At 43.1% G+C, this 21236-nt stretch overlaps 1 protein-coding gene across 1 annotated transcript in view; it reads right to left on the bottom strand.

The window, feature by feature from the left end:
* Dcaf1 (DDB1 and CUL4 associated factor 1) overlaps positions 1 to 19515 on the bottom strand; it is a 58591-nt gene extending 39076 nt beyond the window's left edge. Inside the window, exons 1-8 of the mRNA XM_051140688.1 lie at positions 19397 to 19515; positions 13214 to 13331; positions 11283 to 11359; positions 9444 to 9517; positions 7897 to 8010; positions 7173 to 7310; positions 3536 to 4045; positions 3123 to 3224 (exon numbers count right to left, since the gene is read on the bottom strand). Coding sequence (XP_050996645.1) covers positions 3123 to 3224; positions 3536 to 4045; positions 7173 to 7310; positions 7897 to 8010; positions 9444 to 9517; positions 11283 to 11359; positions 13214 to 13323 — 1125 coding nt within the window. The 5' untranslated portion in view covers positions 13324 to 13331; positions 19397 to 19515. The remainder of the gene's footprint in view (positions 1 to 3122; positions 3225 to 3535; positions 4046 to 7172; positions 7311 to 7896; positions 8011 to 9443; positions 9518 to 11282; positions 11360 to 13213; positions 13332 to 19396) is intronic.
* Positions 19516 to 21236: the final 1721 nt, after the last annotated feature.

Below are 21236 nucleotides of genomic sequence, written 5' to 3'. Positions count from 1 at the left end.
TAATAAACTGGGCTGTGAGCAATGGCACAATTTTACATTCATTTTATTAGTACATTTTATTTGTTTTTTGGTTGGGTTTTTTTTTTTAGGGTGGAAGGGTTGAGACGGGGTTTCTCTGTGTAGCCTTGGCTGTCCTGGACTCACTTTGTAGACCAGGCTGGCCACAAACTCAGAGATCCACCTGCCTCTGCCTCCCTGAGTGCTGGGATTGCAAGTGTGCACCACCCTGCCTGGCTTAGTACGTGACTTTTGCTAACCTTCCCAATTTAATTTTTCATACATAATCAGCTCAGTGTTCTAATCTAAGTTTGGACTTTATGAAGTCCAAAACATTTTCTTTTATATTTATTTTCAATATAGCCCTGAACAATTAAAAAACAACAACAACAAAAGCTTGATGGGACAAGATTTCATTGTGTCCCACACTGGCCTCTACCTCCCAAGTGCTGTATTACAGCCTCCCAAAGAACCACCTTAAACAAAGTATCAAATATGGTAGAATCCTGATGTATCAGAATGCATTTTTAGGCAGGGCAGTGGTGGTGGCGCATGCCTTTAATCCCAGCACTCCGGGAGGCACCAGCAGGCGGAACACTGAGTTCCAGGCCAGCCTGGTCTACAAAGTGAATGCACTACAGTCAAGGCTACTCTAGAAAAAAAGAAAAACGCCGAAATGCATTTTTAAAAACTAAATCTTCTCATTTTTACTAGCCTCTCAGGGTGAAATAATCTGTACTTTTTTTTTTTCTTTCTTTGTTTTTGTTTTTGTTTTTCAAGACAGGGTTTCTCTGTGTAGCCTTGGCTGTCCTGGACTTGCTTTGTAGACCAGGCTGGCCTCGAACTCACAGCGATCCACCTGCCTCTGCCTCCGGAGTGTTGGGATTAAAGGCGTGCGCCACCACCCAGCTGATCTGTACAATTTTAAGGACAGAGAGTACATACAAGAAGGAGGATTCTTCCTATTTCTGACCCAGGGGCCTCAGGAGAACTGAGCTCCCCCTCCTGCTTCCAGAACAGACAGTTCAGATTTGCAGTTACATACTTGAAGAGATAAGGTCAACAGCACCACTAACAGGCAGGGATACACCCTCTTAAGAAGTTCAAGGCCTAGAACTGGACTAAGCCTTAACATAAAACTCAAATCCCTTCATTTTTCCTTTTTTTTTGGGGGGGGGGGGGTGTCATATATGTCTACCATTCCTCCACCCAATTCTCTCAAGAAGAACCTAAACTAAGTATCCAGTCCCATTAACTTAGGCCACATGAATGGTTTTCTCATGTCATTACCATACCACCATGACAATTCACCATCACCTAGGTGAATAACCAGGCTTAATGTTTATTACGAAACCAAATTATATTCTGGTCCTCACCACCTCCAAACCCACCTCACCTCACCCTGTGAATAGATCCTGTCTGTTTTCTCTCTTTTTTGATAGTTCTGTCCTGGAACTTGCTGTGTAGACCAGGCTGGCCTCTAACTCGGAGATTTTCCTGCCTCTGCCTCCTGAGTGCTGATATTAATAGTGTGCACCAGCATACTCAGACTCAATTTTCTTTTAACCTATTTTCTATTAGATTCAATATCTGTCCCTTCTCTTACAGAATTTGAATCTTCCTTTTGAACAAAAGGACACCCAGATATAGACAGACAGATAAAAAAATAGATATATAGACATTTTTCCCCCACGACAGGGTTTCTCTGTGTAGCCTAGGCTGTCCTTGAACTCTATTTAAAGGCCAGGCTGGCCTCAAACCCGGAGATCTGCCTGCCTCTGCCTCCCCAAGTTGTTGGTCTTAAAGGCATATGCCACCACTACCCAGGTCACACCCAGATTTGTGTGCATGTGCACAACAGGCCAAGCAGTGGTGGCACACGCCTTTAATCCCAGCACTTGGGAGTCAGAGGCAAGCGGATCTCTGTGAGTTCGAGACCAGCCCGGTCTACAGAGTGAGTTCCATGACAGCCAAGGCTACACAGAGAAAACTTGTCTCAAAAAACAAACAAACAGAAGGGGGGGGGGGGGGAGGCAGAATGAATACTGTCCGAGGTATTATGTGGGTGCCCAAGGAGAGTATCCTATATCCTGGAGCTGAAGATACAAGCAATTACAAGCTGCCAAATGTGAGGGCTGGAAACCAAACTTGGTTTGGGGTTTTTGCATTTTCTTTTTGGTTTTCCAAGACAGGGTTTTCTGTGTAGCCCTAGCTATCCTAGAACTCATTCTGGGGACCAAGCTGGCCTCAAATTCACAGAGATTTGCCTGCCTCTACCTCTGAAGTACTGGGATTAAAGACACACACTTGCACACACACTGCCTGGCCAAACTTGGTATTTTTAACTGCTGAGCCATCTCTCCAGCTTCAATTTTGTTTTTAAGGAAGATCTTTTTTGGGGGAGGGGCGGGGGGGGTGTTTCTCTACTCATACATATTTTATCTTTTTATCCCTTATATAATGTTGTATAGAAACAGATGAATGACAATACCCGTTGTAATTTCAAAGAGATCAAGCAAACATTCAAGGCCACTCTCCAACTTCATCTTGTTCAAAATCAATGTTATAACTGAATGCAGTATTTCCGGGCCACTGGACACAGCTCTGACCTCTAGTGCCATTTTACTGTTCAAGTTATAACCACTGAGTGCAAACAGATAGACAGACTGACAGACAGACAAGACCCAGACACACGCACACAACCACCACACATACTAGTCTAATTCTGCCTGACCTCACCCAAACCTGAAGTGCATAGGGACTAAAGGAGATACTGTTTGATACAGCAGACACTGGCGACACGTGGGTTCACCTAACAATTTTAGAATTTAAAACCAGGCATGCAGTAGCTCACAAACATAATCGCAGCAGCAATGAGGCAAGAAGGCTGCTGTAAGCTGGAGGCCAAACTCATCTAGATACAATGAGGTCCATGCTAACCTTGCCACAGACTGAGAAACCCTGTCTCAAAAATACATAAAGGAAATGTCAGTTCTTCAGGGGCACTATATTTTCAAGTGCGGAAAAATCACAGCTAGCCAGCTGACACTACTGTACTAAGCTCGCTGAACATGAGTCTCATAAGCATCAGTACTCATAAAATACTCAGTTTTTGAGAACTTTACCTTGAGTGCCTCAAAAGTAAGCAGGACATCATTAGTCTGTTTCAGATCAATATAAAACATCATCAACTCTCGGGATCCAAGTTGCATGAATATGGGAAGTAACTGAAATGAGGACCAAAAATAAGTCTTAAATTTTGGCTTTTTCACATTCTCTGTATTTCATGAAGGAATAACATTAAAGAAATGAAACACCCCCACATAAATATGTTCACATGTTCACATGTCATGTTTCTATGAATACATTTTCATCAAAAGAACCTTTACGAGGAGTGACCTGCATAAAACCGTATTGAGATGAAGACCTTTCTGGATTGGAATTAAGACTGTGTCATGGGGTCAGATACAACATAAAAATCCCTAGAAGTAAACCTAAGAGTCCCAGAGATGAGCAGCACCCTATCCCAACAGCTTACCTCCTGATACTCTCCTAGAGGGGTCAAATACTGGAGAATAAGTCGTTGCTCAATAGCAGGAGTCATAGGATAGAGGGTATAATTGGTGCCAATCACCCACGGGGACATTTCTGACCAGCTACTATTAGACAGCTCCACGGACACCCGATCAGGGTCAGAAGATGAGAAGCCCAGCTTCTGCTTGGCCTTCCTGAAGTTCTCTCTGTCACCGTGCTTGGCTGGCCTGTTCTTCTTCAGTGCTCCTTCCTCAGGCTTAGTTGCTGAGTTCACTCTACTACTGGTCTTGTGACTTGAGTCAAGACGAAAGGAGATCTCCATATCTCTAGAAGCATCTTGCTCTCCATCCACAACATCTACTGCCATGTCACCATAGTCCATATCCACAGCCTCCTCATCCAGAGGCAACAGTGGTTCTGAAGAGAGCTTCCGTGGACTAGGGCGCTTACTGTCCTGCCGAGAAGCCACTTCCTGGAGCTGTAGCTCCCTCAGTCTGCGAAGCACGATTGCTACCTGACAGCAGTCATTTGAGAAGGAGGAGTTATTTATTCTGAATTTGAATTCACATGATTCTTATTACATAAGTTGTCTTATGGTTTGTTTTGAGATTAGAATCTCTCAAATGCTAAGGATTATAGGCCCATGCCACCACAAACCATTTATTATGCATTACTTCCTATTAAAGAGAACGAAATACTCATGCAGTTAGCCCAATGCTTGGAAACAATAAAGATTTGGTAAGTGTTGATTTGATTCCTATAATTTGATGAAATAAGCTATGACTAAAAATCTAGTGTAAGCCAGGCACAGTGGTGCACGCCTTTAATCCCAGCACTCGGGAGGCAGAGGCAGGCAGATCGCTATGAGTTCGAGGCCAGCCTGGTCTACAAAGTGAGTCCAGGACAGCCAAGGCTACACAGAGAGACCCTGTCTTTAAAAAAAAAAAAAAAAAGTCTACTTTAAATTATATCTATTTTTTTCCAGAAAACCCAAACCAGAAGATTTACATATAAAACACACCAAGGTAGACTAGACTACCCATCACACTTTAAAAGGCAGAAGCTAGATTTAGCTATAACCCTTTTGTTTAATTGCCTTTGAAAATCAAGACTGAAGGTATAAGAAATTTACTAACTACACAATGAACGGCATACCACCTACATAATCTAGGTTAGAGGATCCTTTCTGAAACCATTTCTTTTTTTTGGTGTTTTTAGACAGGGTTTCTCTGTGTAGCCTTGGCTGTCCTAGACTCACTTTGTAGACCAGGCTGGCCTCAAACTCACAGAGATCCTCCTGCCTCTGCTCCCAAGTACTGGGATTAAAGGCATGTGCCACCTTTTGAAACTTTTTAAGATCTATTTATTTACTATTTGTACAGTATTCTGCCTGCATGTGTGTCTGCCCACCAGAAGAGGGCACCAGATCTCATTATAGATGGTTGTGAGCCACCATGTGGTTGCTGGGAATTGAACTCAGGACCTTTGGAAGAACAGACAGTGCTCTTAACCTCTGAGCCATCTCTCCAGCCCCCTTGGAAACCTTTTAAGTACATGCTTTTAGAGCCAATACTAAAAAGTAGTACTTGTTCAGTTGAATACAGCTATATGCCTGTAACTTCCACTTGGGAAACTGAAGCAGAAAAACTAATGCAAATATGAAGCTAGCCTGAGCTACACATAGGGAGTTCAAGGCAACATTGGTTACCCAGAAAGAGAAGGTCTTTTTTAAAAAAATTTTTTTCACAAACAAAAAGAAATAGTAAAGCAATAGAGTGCTAATACACTACTACATTAAAAGGGTGTTTCAAGGGCTGGAGAGATGGCTCAGTGGTTAGGAGCAATGTCTGCTCTTCCAGAGGTCCTGAGTTCAATTGCCAGCAACCACATGGTGGCTCACAACCATCTATACCCCCTAATACCCTCTTCTGGCATGCAATGTACATGCAGATAAAACACTTGTCTCCATAAAATAAATAAAATCTTTTAAAAATAAAATAAAAAGGTGTTTCAAAAAAAAAAACAAAAAAGCAAAAAACAAAAAAAAATAGAGCCAGCCAGTAGTGGTGGACTCCTTTAATCCCAGCAGTGAGCCAGCCTTGTCTACATACAGATCTAGTTCCAGGACAACCAGAGCTGCACAGTGAAACCCTGTCTCATTAAAAACAAAAAAGAAGGGGTTTGAATCTAGAATTCAATATCAATTGTATTTCTAGTTTTAATACTCAGATTTTTTGTTGTTGTTGTTGTTGGGTTTTTCGAGACAGGGTTTCTCTGTGTAGCCTTGGCCATCTTGGACTCACTTTGTAGACCAGGCTGGCCTCGAACTCACAGCGATCCGCCTGCCTCTGCCTCCCGAGTGCTGGGATTAAAGGCGTGTGCCACCACGCCCGGCAACACTCAGATTTTTAAAGATTTATTTATTTTACATATATGAGTGTTCTATCCTCATGTGCACCTGCATGCCAGAAGAGGGCATCAGATCCCAGTATAGATGGTTGTGAGCCACCTATAGACATGGTTTCTGTGAATTAAACTCACGACCCCTGGAAGAGCAGACAGTGCTCTTAAACCACTGAGTCAACTGTCCAATTCCAAATTGCATTTCTTTTAAAATTAAATTTTAGAATAGTACGTAAATGAAGGGTAGATGAGAAAATTAATAATAGAGCCTAGCAACGTGTTAATAATCCATTCAACAGCCAGGGCTACTACACAGAGAAACCCTGTCTCAAAAGACAAAATAAGGGCTGGAGAGATGGCTCAGAGGTTAAGAGCACTGACTGTTCTTCCAGAGGTCCTGAGTTGAATTCCCAGCAACCATATGGTGGCTCACAACCATCTATAATGAGATCTGATGCCCTCTTCTGGCCTGCAAGTGTACATGCAGGCAGAGCACTATAAACATAATAAATAAATAAATTTTAAAAAAGAAAAAAGACAAAACAAATATAATAACCCATTCAAGTAGTGCAGATTCAACTACTCATTGCATTCACTTGCTATGTTTTTAAATCTTCAAAACATACCAGGTGTTGATGGTGCACCCCTTTAATCTCAGCACTTGGGAGACAGAGGCAGGTGGATCACTGTGAGTTCAAGGCCAGCCTGGTCTACAAAGCAAGTCCAGACCAGTCAAGGCTACAAAGAGAAACCCTGTCTCAAAAAAAAAAAACAAAAAAAAAGGGGGGGGGCAGAATGAGAAATGAGAACAGGACATAGACAATGGTTTATGTCAAGAACCTTGACAAGAATTAAAAAAAAAAAAAAAAACAGGTAGTTTAAGTATAAAAAAAAAAAAAATCAAAACTCTTTTACTATGGAAAAAAATCTCTAAGTGCTGATAGAACTATTTTGAGGGGTTTTGGTTGGTTGGTTGGTTGGGTTGGGTTGGGTTGTTGTTGTTGTTATTTGTTTTCCAAGTCAGGGTCTCTCTGTGTAGCCCTGGCTGTCCTGGACTCATTTTGTAGACCAGGCTGGCCTCCAACTCACAGTGATCCACCTGCCTCTGCCTCCCTGAGTGCTGGGATTACAGGCGCTCGTGAGCCACTGAGCCAAGTGTAGTATAGGTTTTTGATAAGATATAACTTTTCAGATTCAGGCAGCAAATGTGCAACAACTCCTCCTAAGATGGTCCTTACCAGCTGTGAATTTTCGTCTCTGTAGTTGGCGGCAATATCTTGATTTTCCATAGCACCTCCCAGTAGTCCTGTAGAGTATGTCCTCAGTGGTTGGTCAGCCTCTCGGGCCCATTTAAAAAGATTTTCAACAATTCCTTCCTATATAGTAAAGGTCAAGAAACATATAATTCAGAAAGGGCCTATTTTCATAACTAAAATTATAAACTAAGGTTTCTGTCTTACTGAGTATTTCAGTGGTGGGCTAGAAATGCTTCAGGCATGAAGAGAGCTTACTGAAGCTGGGCGTGGTGGCCCACGCCTTTAGTCACAGTACTTGGGAGGCAGAGGCATGGGTCTCTAAGTTTGAGGCCAGCTTGGTCTATAGAGGAACAGCCAGGGCTACACAAAGAAACTCTGTCTTGAAAACCAAAAAATAAAAAGAGGAGAGAGAGAGTCTAAAAAATACTATTTCACCCAAATAGCAGGTAGTTGTGTTATTGTTTTGCTTCTGTTGTTGTTTTATGTAGACAAGGTGGCCTTGAACTCCAAATTAGCAAAGAATGACCTTGAACTCCTTAACCGTGCCCACGCTGAGACTGCAGCTCTATACCAATGCTCCAGTAACTTGTTTGTCCACCATAGCAACTCTGCTACTTAATTAAGAAAAAATTAACTACTGTAGTAACATATATCTTAATAATTCAATCCACTCAATTTTAAAAAATGACTTTTTTCTACCGAGTACCTTTTCTTGAAAGACAACTGCAGTTTCTAGCCCTGGCATGATGTCCAGCAGCAGTCTGCAAGCTGCAGTGTTTAAAGGGGGCTCTCTACTTGTCATCACATATGCATTCACCAGCTGTAAAAAGAGGGAAGAAAGAAAAACAAAGGGACAGGAATGAGACTAAAAAAAGTGTGGAGTCCCACGACCAATGTATACTTCATACATATAGAAATATTAAAATGAATCTCATCAATCTGTATAAACACTATGTGTTAATAATTACAATTTTTAGCCAGGCCCGATGGAACATGCCTTTAATCCCAGCACTTGTAAGACATGTGGATCACTGTGAGTTCGAGGCCAGCCTGGTCTACAGAGTTCCAGGACAGCCAAGGCTACACAGAGAAACACTGTCTCAAATAAGCAAACAAAAAAAGTAATAATAATAATTATATATTTTATTTATGTATTTATTTTTTATTTTTCAAGACCAGGTTTCTCTTTGTAACAGCTCTGGCTATCCTGGAACTCACTCTGTAAAACACGGTGGCCTCACACTCAGAGATTCACCTGCCTCTGCCTCACTGGGATTAAAGGCATGGGCCACCACTGCCCAGCTAATAAATATAACTTTCAAGAAAGGCATAAAGAAGTCCTATTTGTTTGGAATTCAATTCAATCAAATTAAGGAAGTTTAATAAATCCTTAATATATTCTATGGCTTTTTTGGGGGGGTGAGGAGAAAGAGGGTCTTATGTAGCTCTATCTGACCTCACACTGACTTTTTCTCCTTCCGCAGCCGAGTGCTAGGATTGCTTACAGACATGACTCATCACACTGGCTCTCATCACTTTCTACCTCTAACTCCTAATATCCATAATTTCTTGAGCTCCTGCCATTTTCAGGAAGTATGAGAGAAATATGTACATAGCATGAATACATACTTATTTACTCTTTGACAGAGACAAAAAGGACCTTCCTAGGCATTCACATATCACAGCACACAGCAGTTTCAGTGCTGTCATACACTGGCTACCACTCTTACTTTTCCATTCAGGAATCCAAGAGACCATAACGTTCTCTTATTAGCACAGGCCTGCGAAGAGCGAGCACCAATGCCCCACACTAGACAAAGCACACAACAAAGCAGATTGCTTTATCACAACCACATTTTTTTTTTGAAAACTACTTTTTTAAAGATTTATTTATTTATTTATTATGTATACAATGTTCTGCCTGCTTGTACCCCTGCAGGCCAGAAGAGGGCACCAGATCGCATTATAGTTGGTTGTGAGCCACCACGTGGTTGTTGGGAATTGAACACAGGACCTCTGCAAGAGCAGTCAGTGAGTGCCCTTAGCCTCTGAGCCAGCTCTCCAGCCCCACAACCACATCTCTGTTGAGAAAGAGGCTCCATTACTTTTTCAATCAGTCAAATGTTTAAAAAAAATCTACCCATTCTACTCTTGACTTTAACAAAGTTTTAGATGGCAGAAAACGCTTAAATAAACAAATCTATGTATGATTATTGTCTGATAATTTCTGGAGAAAAGAAAAGGCAAGCCTACTGCATTCATGAAGTCGTCATTCTTGAAGAGTATTCTCAGCAAATGGCCCAGCATACATTCTGGATCAGCTCGACCTACCAAAAGAACAAGGAGGCACAGAAACAGGTCAGCCAGCCCCTCACAAGTCAGCTCTGCAGAGCAGCAACAGGTCTTGTAAGGATGGCTAATGAACTGTCAGCAAAAACAAACATGAAGACAAGGTTCTTGTGAGTAAATTCAGTAAGAAACTTTTTTTTGGGGGGTGGGGGGCTGGGTTGAGACAGGGTTTCTCTGTGTAGCTTGGCTGTCCTGGATTTGCTTTGTAGACCAGGCTGACCTCAAACTCACAGCGATCCGCCTGCCTCTGCCTCCTGAGTGCTGGGATTAAAGGCATGCGCCACCACGCCTGGCCAGTAAGAAACATTTTTAGGGCTAGACATGGCGGCACACATCTTTACATTCACCAACATTTAATCCTGAAAGTGATCAGGTAAGCTCGACATGTGCCTCTTAGCACATACGCCCCCATAGCATGCACATCCCCACACTCACAGATAAAGAGCATTAACAAGGCCAGGTGGAAGAGAGCGGGAGAGAGAGAGAGAGAATGAATAACAGCAATGAGATAATACAGGTCATGGCTGCCTTTAATCCCAGCACTCAGGAGGCAGGAGCAAGGAAGTTTCAGTTTAAGACCCACTTGGTATGCAGAGTTCTAGGACAGCCAAGGCTACACAGAGAAAACCCTCTTTGAAAGGTCAGAAAAAAGAGATCCAAGTTGTTCTTTAAGGTATACATAATTTAATTCCTTATGTTCTATTTGATCTATAACCATCACAAATACTCAATTTTACTGAAATTTTATTTTTCTTTTTTGTTTCTCACCTTAAGAAACAGCATAACATGTGAGTTCGAGGCCAGCCTGGTCTACAAAGTGAGTCCAGGATGGCCAAGGCTACACAGAGAAACCCTGTCTCGAAAAAAACCAAAAAAAAAAAAAAAAAAAAAAAAAAACCAAAAAAAAAAAAAAAAAGAAACAGCATAACAAATGTAAGTTTTTGTGTTTGTTGTTGTTTTTGAGTGTCTCACTATGTAATCCTGGCCCTTAGCTAGCCTGGAACTCACTATGTAAGTCAGTCTGACCTCGAACTCAAAGATCCACTGCCACTGCCTTCCGAGTGCTAGGATTAAAGATATGCTATCATGCCCAGCAAAATTTGAGAACTTAAAATTTACCATAGAGGATGTTATATAAATTGAAAAATACAAAGCTAGAGAGATGGTTCATCAGTTAAGAGCACTGTCCGCTCTATCAGAGGTCCTGAGTTCTATTCCCAGTAACCACACGGTGGCTCACAACCACCTGATGCCCTCTAATGCCCTGCAGGTATACATGCAGATAGAGTACTCATATGTAAAATAAATAAATAAAGTTTAAATTGAAAAGTACTGTCAGCAATTTTCTTTTTAATGGTTTTTTATTATTATGTGTTGGAGGCACATGTAATGTACCAAATGTGTATATGAACATGCCATAGTACTCAGGCACATGTGTGGAAATCAGGTGACAATTCTGAGAAGCAGTTCTCTCCTTCCACCAGAGACCAAACCCAGAATTCAAGCTGTCAAGCTTGCAGCAGGCACTTTTACCCACCAAGCCATCTGCAAGGCCCAACACTTTTCTTTTGTAAGAAAGAACAACATTTGGGCACAGTGGAACACACCTGTACCCCAGCTACTCAGGAGGCTATCTATCAAGGGAGAAACCAGAGTTGGAGACCTGTGTAAGCAACATAGCAAGACCTTCTTTCAAAAGAAATAGAAAATAAAAAAGTCACAGATGTTAAGAGTACATCTTACCAGGATGCCGATCATCAAATGGGTCTGGATCTCCTTTCCGATATTCTTCAGTTTCTTTTTCAATTAATTCAGACATCCTAGCACAGAAAGAAGAGAGTCAACTTCTAAAAATGCATACAAAAAATACCAGGCACAGCAGCATATGCCTCTACTCCCAACATTCAGATGGCTGTGGCAGGGGGCCTGCTTTACACTCATAGGCAACCTGGGCAACCTAGTGAACATCATCAGGTCAGTCAGAGCCATATAGCAAGACCATAGCCAAAAAAAAAAAAGCAAAAATAACATTCAAAAAAGTGTACCACAGAGATCAATCAATAGGCAATGCACAAAACACCAAGTTAGAAAACATGATTTCCATGATGAATTACAAAGTCTAAATAATTACCTCATAAAATAATTCCATTCTCAATTTTATTCTTTTTTTCTCCCCCTTTGGTTTTTGGTTTTTGGTTTTTGAAGACAGGTTTTTCTGTGTAGCCTTGGCTGTCCTGGACTCGCTTTGTAGTCCAGGCTGGCCTCAAACTCACAGCAATCCACCTGCCTCTGCCTCCAAGTGCTGGGATTAAAGGCATGCGCCACCACCGCCTGGCTTACTTCTACCAATTTTTAAAAAAAAAAATTTTTTTTTTTTAAAGTATATGAGTGCTCTGTCTTCATGCACACCTGAAGAGGGACTCAGATTCCATTAGTGATGGTTGTGAGCCACCATATGGTTACTGGGACTTGAACTCAGTCCTCTTAACCTCTGAGCCATCTCTCCAGTCCCTAGCATCTACCAATTTTGTGAATGCCTCTTTTACTCCTCTCTCTCTTTTATTAAACTACAAACACATGGTCCTCTATGGTATTCAAAAAATCTAAGTTCATTCCTGCTTCAGGGCCACTCCATATTCTATTTTGTTAGCCTATAATGGTCATTCCAACATCTAGGCCTCCACTGTGGTCCCAAGAAAACATTCTTTTGTTTTTACAGAACATTTAATTTTATCTGTTCCAGAATTTCACATAAATAAAATCATAAAAAGTATTACTATGCCAGGATCCTTCTGAAAAAGTAGTCATGTTGTAATATCAAATTACGTTATATTCATGAACTCTTTTTGGTTCCTGTGTATGTACAGGTACATGGAGGCCAGAAGACAATCTAAGTGTCACTCCTCAGGAATGCAGTCCATGTGGTTTTTCTTTGAGGCAGGGTCTCTCACTGGCCTGGAACTCACCAAACAGGATAGGTAAGCTAACCAACAAGCCTCAGAGACTGTCCTGTTTCTATCTTCCCAGCAATGAGATTAAAAGTGTACAACATCATGCCTGACTTTAAAGACAAAAAAAGCACTGAGCTGAGAAGAGGTGGCACACACCTTTAATCCCAGCACTTGGGGGTTGGGTGGGGGGCACAGCAGATCTCTCAGAGTTCGAGGCCAGTGTAGTCTACAGATCCAGTTCCAGGACAGACAAGGCTACACAGAGAATAACTGTCCTTAAAAGGGACAACAAGCCGGGCATGGTGGCGCACGCCTTAATCCCAGCACTTGGGAGACAGAGGCAGGCAGATCGCAATGAGTTCAAGGACAGCCTGGTCTACAAAGGGAGTCCAGGACAGCCAAGGCTACACAGAGAAACCTTGTCTCGAAAAACCAAAAAAAAAAAAAAAAATACTTTCCTCCAACACCTTTTTTGTGTGTATATGTGTACACACGCACATACGTTACACGTTAGGTCCCCATGAGTGGAGAAGAGGGTGTCAGAGCTGTAGATATAGGCAGCTACAAGCAGCTCAATGTAGCTGCTGGAAAACAAGTTACACGAATAACAACTGTTCTTAACTGTTCAGCATCTTACTAGTCCCAACACACCTAATTTCTAAAATATACTTTTGTGTATATGAAAAAAAAGATGTTTCACATGGAGAAACAAATTATTCTTACCTGGTAAGGATAGGTACCATATCCTGCCCACTGCCATGGTCCTTTTCCCACTGCTCCAGCAGGGTGGTGAGCTCAGCTTTGGAGTCCACATGTACCACTACTGTAGTCATGGCTTGACCTAACAAGCCAAAACAGTAAGAAATTAACAAAACAAACATATTTTACATAGTTCTCACAAGAAGAAGAGTGTGAGGGAGCAGTTAAAGAAAAGCTAGGCTCACTTGCTAAGAATCTGAGGCCAGCCTTCTATACAGAGGGCCACACTTAGACACCATGTCTTCAAAGGGGGAGGGCGATAATAAGGCTTGAAACTAAAATGGTGGTGGCTGCAATCCATTGTGAATCTACTAAATCCCACTGGGTTGTAAATTTACAATCTTGGGAGATGGGGAGACAGGCTCTCAATTGTAGCTCCAGCTTACCAAGATTTCACTATGTAGCCACCATACCAGGCTTACTTTCTGCCTATGTTTTAGACTTACTTTGTACCTAAGAAAGACCTTGATTTTTTATCCTCCTGACTCTACCTCCCAAGATCTAGAATTAGAGACATATAGCCATCACAGTAGGTTTATGCAGTGCTACGGATTGAACCCAGAGCCTCAAGCACACTAGACAAGTGCTCTACGACCTAAGAACATCCCAGCCCTTCTCATTTTTTCCCATATTTTTAATGTATGTTTAAAAGTTAAGAAAAAAACAGACATGATATCACAATGCCTTTAATCCTAGGACTTGGGAGGCAAAGGCAGGAGCATCTCTGTAATTGCCAGGACAGCCAGGACTACTACCTTAGAGAGAGAGACCCTATCTCAAAAATAACAAGCTGGGTGTGGGGGTACACAACTTTAGTTCCAGCACTTGGGAGGCAAAGGAGGGGGAATCTCTGAGCCTGAGGCCAACCTAGACTACAGAGTAAATTCCAGGACAGCCAGGGATACAGGGCTATGCAGGGAAACCCTGTCTTGATTTTTTTTAAAAGAAGAACCATGAAGTAATGCCCTTAAGCAAACAGCCTTCTAAAACACACAGTGTTACAGTTATGTGCTTCTTTCACTTATTTTCTTTTAGTTGGTACTTTTGTTTTTGAACCCAGGACCTTGCTCATGTTAACTAAGAACTCAATTACATCCTTAGCCCTTGATTTGTTCATTTTGTTCTATGGTACCAGGAGTTCTAGAATCTCAAACGTGTTTGGGGGTTTTTGGTTTTTGTTTGGTTTGAGTTTTCATCCTAGACTTGCTTTGTAGACCAGGCTGGCCTTGAACTCAGAGCCTGCCTCTGCCTCCAGAGTGCTGAGATTAAAGGGGAGAGCCACCACTGCTGGGCAAGTCTCAAACACGTTAAGCAATCACTCTAAGACTGAGCTACATCCCCAGTGTATATTTTGGTTTGAGGGTTTTTTTGTTTTGTTTTGTTTCTGTATCTTTGAGACAGGGTCTAGTTTAGTTGCCCAGGTTGTCCTTGAACTCACTTTGTGCCCCAGGTAGATCCTGAACCTTGGATATTCCCAGTCTGGCTTCCTTTAGGCCTGTCACAACAGGTCCATGTATCCTGTAGGTTTTTTTTTTTTTTTTTTTTTTTTTTTTGGTTGGTTTTTATTTTTGTTTTGGGGTTTTGCTTTGTTTTGTTTCTTTGAGAAAGAGTGTCACTATGTAACTTGGGCTTAAACTCATTCATGACTGTTCAACTTCAGCCTCCTGAGTCCTGGAACTGTAAGTGTGTACCAGCATACCTAATACATTAATATATTCAAGGTTCCTCCACACATCATACACACAATGTAAAGAGGAAAAAAATGAGCCAGGACGTGGCGCGCGCCTTTAATCCCAGCACTTGGGAGGCAGAAGCAGGCAGATAGCTGTGAGTTCCAGGCCAGCCTGGTCTACAAAGCGAGTCCAGGACAGCCAATGCTAACACAGAGAAACCCTGTCTAGAAAAACCAAAAATAAAAAATAAGAAAAGCCAGGCATGATGGCTAAGGGAGACAAGACTATAAAGAAGTTCACAACGAAAACAAATACACGCGCGCGCACGCACATACATACATACACACACACACACACACACACACACACACACACAGGCACTAGAAAAAATATACAGAAGGGGGCAAAATTCAAGGTTATTTTTGGCTATATGGTGAATTTAAAGCTAGGTAATTAAGTGGGTAAGTGTGCCTGCTGCTGAATCTGATGACCTAAGTTTGATTCTTGAGACCCGCCCACATGGTAGAAAGAATTGATGCCTAAAAGTTGTCTTCTGATCTCTAAATGCAAGCCACAAATACAAGTGCCCTCATTCACAAACACTAGAATGTAATAAACATCTTATTTTGTGTGTGTGTTTTCCTGTAATGTACGTATGATATGCAGAGGGCAGAGAGGGATGTTACAGTAATGCAGGCTGGACAGCTGTGCACTGCCACGGGTGCTGGGAACTGAACTAGTTACTCTGCAAGACTAGTAAGTGCTTTTAAACACCAAGCCAACTCTCCAGCCAAAAGCCAGCTTCTGACTGGCAGTTAAGTGCCTTGCCTAGCATGTTCTACATGCCCTAAGATTGACCCTTAGTCTAAGTATGATGCACCTGTGATACTTTCACAATTTCTAATGATCTGTGTCTGAACATAATTGTAACTGTGGGAAATGACTTTCCCACAGGTAACAGGAACCTAACCTGTATCACTGGGGAGAATACACTCTCCCTAGCTCTCCTCTGACCTCCACATAAGCATACTCACAGCCATCCACACAGAAATAAATGTTAAAAATGTTTTTAAGCATGAACGCTTTGTGGCAGCGCACAGCTTTAATCTCAGCCCTCAGGACACAGGCCGATGGTTCTAAGATTGAGGCCAGCCTGGTCTACATAGTGTGTTCCAGCACAGCCAGGGCTATGTAGTGAGATCTTGTCTATTAGATATAGATAAATAAATAAACAAACACCACGAATGTGAACTTATCTATCATTGAAAGGCTTTAGTAATATAAAACTTACAAGGTAAAATCATTTTGTTTGGCATAATATAATCTTTGTTTTGTTTTGTTTTTTCAAACAGGGTTTTCTGTGTAGCCTTGGCTGTCTTAAGCTCATTTTGTAGACCAGGCTGGCCTGGAACTCACAGTAATCTACCTGCCTCTGGCTCCCTGAGTGCTGGGACTAAAGGTGTGCTCCACCACGCCCCCACTTTGGCATAATACAGTAAGTACGTATCATTTAACTCACCCTTTCTTTGTTTTGGAGGGGGATTCTCCGTAGGCCTAGCAAGTCTGGAACTCTCTATATACACCAGACTGACCTTGAACTCATAAAAGAGCTGCCTGCCTCTGCCTCCCAAAGCTTAAAGACATAAGCTACCACCGGTTTTTCTAAGTATGCAAAAATTATGAGATATCTAATGATGACAATGGTCACCAAGAAGGAACACCCAGTCTAGGGCATTGAGCTAAGTGATTTACTTACCTGATTAAATTTCACAGCCACCCTGCCAAGTGACTTTCACAGATAAAGAAATGAATTAGAGAGGTCCCCAAGACCACCTAATTGGCACATGCCAGAAAGGCATTTACAGTTTAAAAGGACTCAAATCCCAACTCTGCAGATTCTTGATTACTTCTCTAAGCATCAAATCTACCCCTCCCCCCAAAAAAACCTTCAATTTCTCTATTAAATAAAAATATTAGATAGTTGTGAGGAACTAATGGTAACTCTATCTCTATTGAAGAAAATAAATTCTTAAATATGCTTAAGATATGTATTTATACACATGGAACCTCCTTGTTCATAAGAATGTATGCCTCCCCAAAAATAAAAAGTGTACCAAGGGGCTGGAGAGATGGCTCAGGGGTTGAAAGCACTAACTGCTCTTCCAGAGGACCCAGGTTCAATTCCCAGCACCCACATGGCCGCTCACAACTTTCTAAAATTCCAAGATCTCACACCCTCACACAGACATACATGCAGGCAAAATAACAATGCACATATAAATAAAAAATGTTAAATGTGTGCCAAAGCATTTAGAGGGGATGTGCCTACCACCGCAAAATAAACACAGAATTATCTGTTGAAACTGAAGGATAAACACTATTTTCACTTTCCTACTAAAAAGTTTTAATAAAAAGTTGGAGGGGCTCGAGACGTAGCTTGGTTATAGAAAGAACAGAACCAAGCAACCCTAGACTCTAGCCCCAAAACTATTACCACCAAACAAGAAAGAGTAAAAACAAAACACTGGAACTGAACTGATTCTCAGATATACTGGGATTTTGGGTGGGTTTTTTTGTTGTTGTTGTTCTTTTTTGAGGTTTTTTGTTTGGTTTTTGGTCTTTTCTTGGTGCTGGTGTTATTGGTTGGTCTTTTGAAACAGGGTTTCTCTGTGTAGCCCTGGCTGTCCTGGAACTAGCTCTGTAGTCCAGGCTGGTCTTGAACTCACAGAGATCTATCTACTTGCCTCTGCTTCCCAAGTGCCCTAAATTCAATTTCTAGCACTGCAAAAAAAGGAAGAAAAGCCAATCAGAGCTTGTAGTGCACACCAGTATCACAGCATTGAAAAGGCTGAGTGAGGCACACTCACTAGTCTGAGGCCAGCCTGGGCTATAGCTATACAGAGACGTCTTCAAAGACCTTAAGGGAGAGAAAAAAAAATTTCTAACAAGAGAGAGGTCCTGGGTCAATCCCCAACACCAAAGAGGAAATGGGGGAAATCAGAATTTACAGCTTCAAGCAAAAACTTTAACACTATGACATTCGATCATATGTAAATTTATTACTATCCATGAAAATCTCCTTTACAAAACAGCACAATGGTAAAAAATAAATTTAAAAAACCAACTCCAATTACTTTAACTTAACAGAGTTCGTTTTATCATATTTTATTAAATTAACAAATAAATGACACCATAACAGTAAAATACTATGCTCTAATAATGTGTACAAATTCCTCAAATTACCTTAACAACCAAAAAATATATTCCCCACTCAAAAATGATTAATGAATAACTGGTATCTACAAACACACATCTTAAGGTGGACAGTGTTGGCTCACACTTTTCATCCTAACACTCAGGAGGTGAAGGAAGGCGGATCTCTGAGTTCGAGGCCAGCGTGGTCTACAGCGCGAGCTCTAGGGCAACCATGGCTACACAGAGAAACCCTGTCTCAAAAAACAAAACAAAACCCCACAAATCTTGATATCCGGCAGAAATATACGCACCCTTATAAAAGCCTTAAAGGAAAAGGGGGTGCCTTCAGGTGAACTTCCCACGCTATACATTAGCTTACAATAGGAAGGGGGAAAAAAGGCAACATGAGATGGATAAAAAGGAGCCGTGTGTCACCCAAAAAGTACCACTACACACACTCCAAGAGTATTGCCTCAACAAATGGAAAAACCACAGAGCTATCACTGCAGTAAGAGGAAAACAGACCCACACCTTTCTAAGAACAGAAGACAAAGTATGGCAAACGCCCTTGAAAGCCCAACAGAAAACAACTAAATGCCACCACCACCACCCCCCCCACACACACACACACCCCGAACAAGCGCTCAAGAAGCCTGGCAGGCGACCTTAAGTTACACTCGGCGTCTGGGCAACCGCGCACCTCTCTCCCCTGCATCGTAGAGGTGGGAGGGGTTCCCAGAGAGCTCCGCCCCCTCGCCCGGTCCGAGAGCAGGGCGGGTGCAAGTGGGAGGTGGCACCCAGCCGACCGAGGGAAAAGCCCGCCCAGGTGACTGAGGCTGGAGGCGGAGACACCGTCCGGGAAAAGGGGTCCGCCGTGCGGCCCGGGAAAAGGGAGCCCTCGGCCCCCTGCGGAGCGGAGACTGGGAGGGGACCAGAGAGATGATTCTAAGAGCACCTCCTTCAGGTAGAGGAGAGCAGCACCCCAGCACCCCCGCCCCCTCCCCACTCCCGGGCGGAAGAGTTACTCCAAGGAAGCTTCTTTAGAAGACTGGAGGAAGAACCTGGAGGCCCCGCCCCCGGGCCGGGACTCAGAAAGAGGAAAGTCTGGCCAGGACCGGGCCCGGCCTCCCGGGTGGTCCCGCCAGCCCCCTCACCGCCCGCAGCCTAAGCAGGTGCCGCCCCTCCCCCAGCGCGGCGCCCACTCTCCCGCCCAGCCGGCCGCGCGCTCCGTCTCCTCGTGGCCCTCCCAGAGAGCCGGCTCCTTCCTTACATCGCTCACCTTCGCGGGCGGCTCCGCCGCTTCTCCTCCGACCCCTCCAGCGGCCACGGTTCTCACACACACACCGCCTCTGGTCCCGCACTCACTCTCTCCCTTCACTCACACACACACACACATACACACAGCGCGACCACGGCTCCTGAGCGGCCCACATATTATGCGTCACTCGCGTGCTTACGTGCTGTGCGCGCGCAAAGTTGGCGCGAGGCTCGCAAACGGGGGCGGGGCGGGGCGGGGGAGCGGAAAACGCCGGCGCGAGGGAGCGAACAATCAAAGGGCTCCTGGGAAATGAAGTTCGGCTTTTAAGGGCGGGGGATGGTGGGGGGGAAATAGACACACTACAAAGCGCCTCCCCGTCGTATTGGCTTCTGGTATTTGTAGTTTTCTCTAGTAGACGTGAATTGCTTTGTATTCATTGGCTGTTGCCAAAGGCGGACGTGAAAAATGAAGGAAGGATCGGTCTTTCTAAAGCCAGGCTGACTACAAATGCCTGCTAACTTTGTCAGTACTTAACACTGTGACATCGGAAAGGCTTGGTAGTACTGGGATTGCCACATCAACCCTAGAATATGCCAAGGCCAAAGAAAATGCATTCCGCACAAATGTACTCGTCAAACAGAAACTCACTGGTTTTCCTTTGTCTTTCTGTTAAAGACATTCGGAAGGAAACAAAAAAAACATTCGTTGCCTGGTATTCTATGTGAAGCAGAAAAGATGGGAAAAGGTCCTTCGGCAAAGACTGAACTAATCACGGAGGTCATCTAATTCAGTTTCTCAATTTTAGAATTGAAGAAAGTAAAACCCACAATGAGTGACTTGCTTAACATCACCAACCAAAGCAAAATACCATTAGAAGGATCTGGCTTTGACCCAGAGTTTCTGTGTGAGGACATGGAAGATAAAGATAACGCCACAATTGGGCAGAACCTTGACAAAACCTACCCAGACGCCAAGCTTGATGCAACTCGTTCTTGCTGTTGGCGTTCTGAGTGAGTTCTGTGCGTTTCCATAGAGTTCTCGCAGCCAGTACTTTCGCGAGTAAAGTGTAAGATACTGGGGCCCTATTGTCATGATCAAATTCTACAGCTGTTAAGTTGTATTCCCCGAGAGATGGCAGCGAACCCTTTTAATCCCAGCACATAGGAGGCAAAGAAAGACAGATCCTCTCGGTTCCAGCCTGGTTTACTTAGTAAGTACCAGGACAGCCAGGGCCACACCAAGAAACCTTGTCTGGAGGTGTGGTGGTGCATGCTTGTATTCCTAGCACTTGGGAGGCAAAAACAGGCAGATCTCTCTTGTTTGTTTGTTTGTTTGTTTGTTTTCGAGACAGAGTTTCTCTGTGTTAGCCTTGGCTGTCCTAGAGTCGCTTTGTAGACCAGGCTGGCCTCCAACTTACAGGGATCCGCCTGCCTCTGCCTCCCGAGTGCTGGGATTAAAGGCATGTGCCACCGCACCCGGCTCAGGCGAATCTCTTAAGGTCAACGCCAACCCGGTGTACAAAGTGAGTTTCAGGACAGCCAGAAATATATAGTGAGACCCTGTCTGGGAAAAACGAAATAGCCAGGCGTGGTGGCTTAAGGAAAAAAAAAAAAAAAGAAAGGCGTGCTCCACCCTGCCCTGAAAGACTAGCTAACTTTATGGAGGAGAAATCAGAATTAGTAAGGTTGAATCAAATGGAGTGCTAGTGGACATGCTATCACAGGCCTTTAATCCCAGCAACTGTAAGGCAGAGGCAGGTGGAGCTCTGAGTTGGAGGTCATCCTGGTCTAGCCATTGAGTTCCAGTATAGCCAGAGCTACATAATGGAACAACACTGTTTAAAAAAAAAATAATAATAATA

The sequence above is a fragment of the Acomys russatus genome, chromosome 32, assembly GCF_903995435.1.
Source record: "Acomys russatus chromosome 32, mAcoRus1.1, whole genome shotgun sequence".
Taxonomy (NCBI): domain Eukaryota; kingdom Metazoa; phylum Chordata; class Mammalia; order Rodentia; family Muridae; genus Acomys; species Acomys russatus.
The sequence above is the reverse complement of the archived record's forward strand: the minus strand, read 5'-3'. Positions and strand labels throughout refer to the sequence as shown.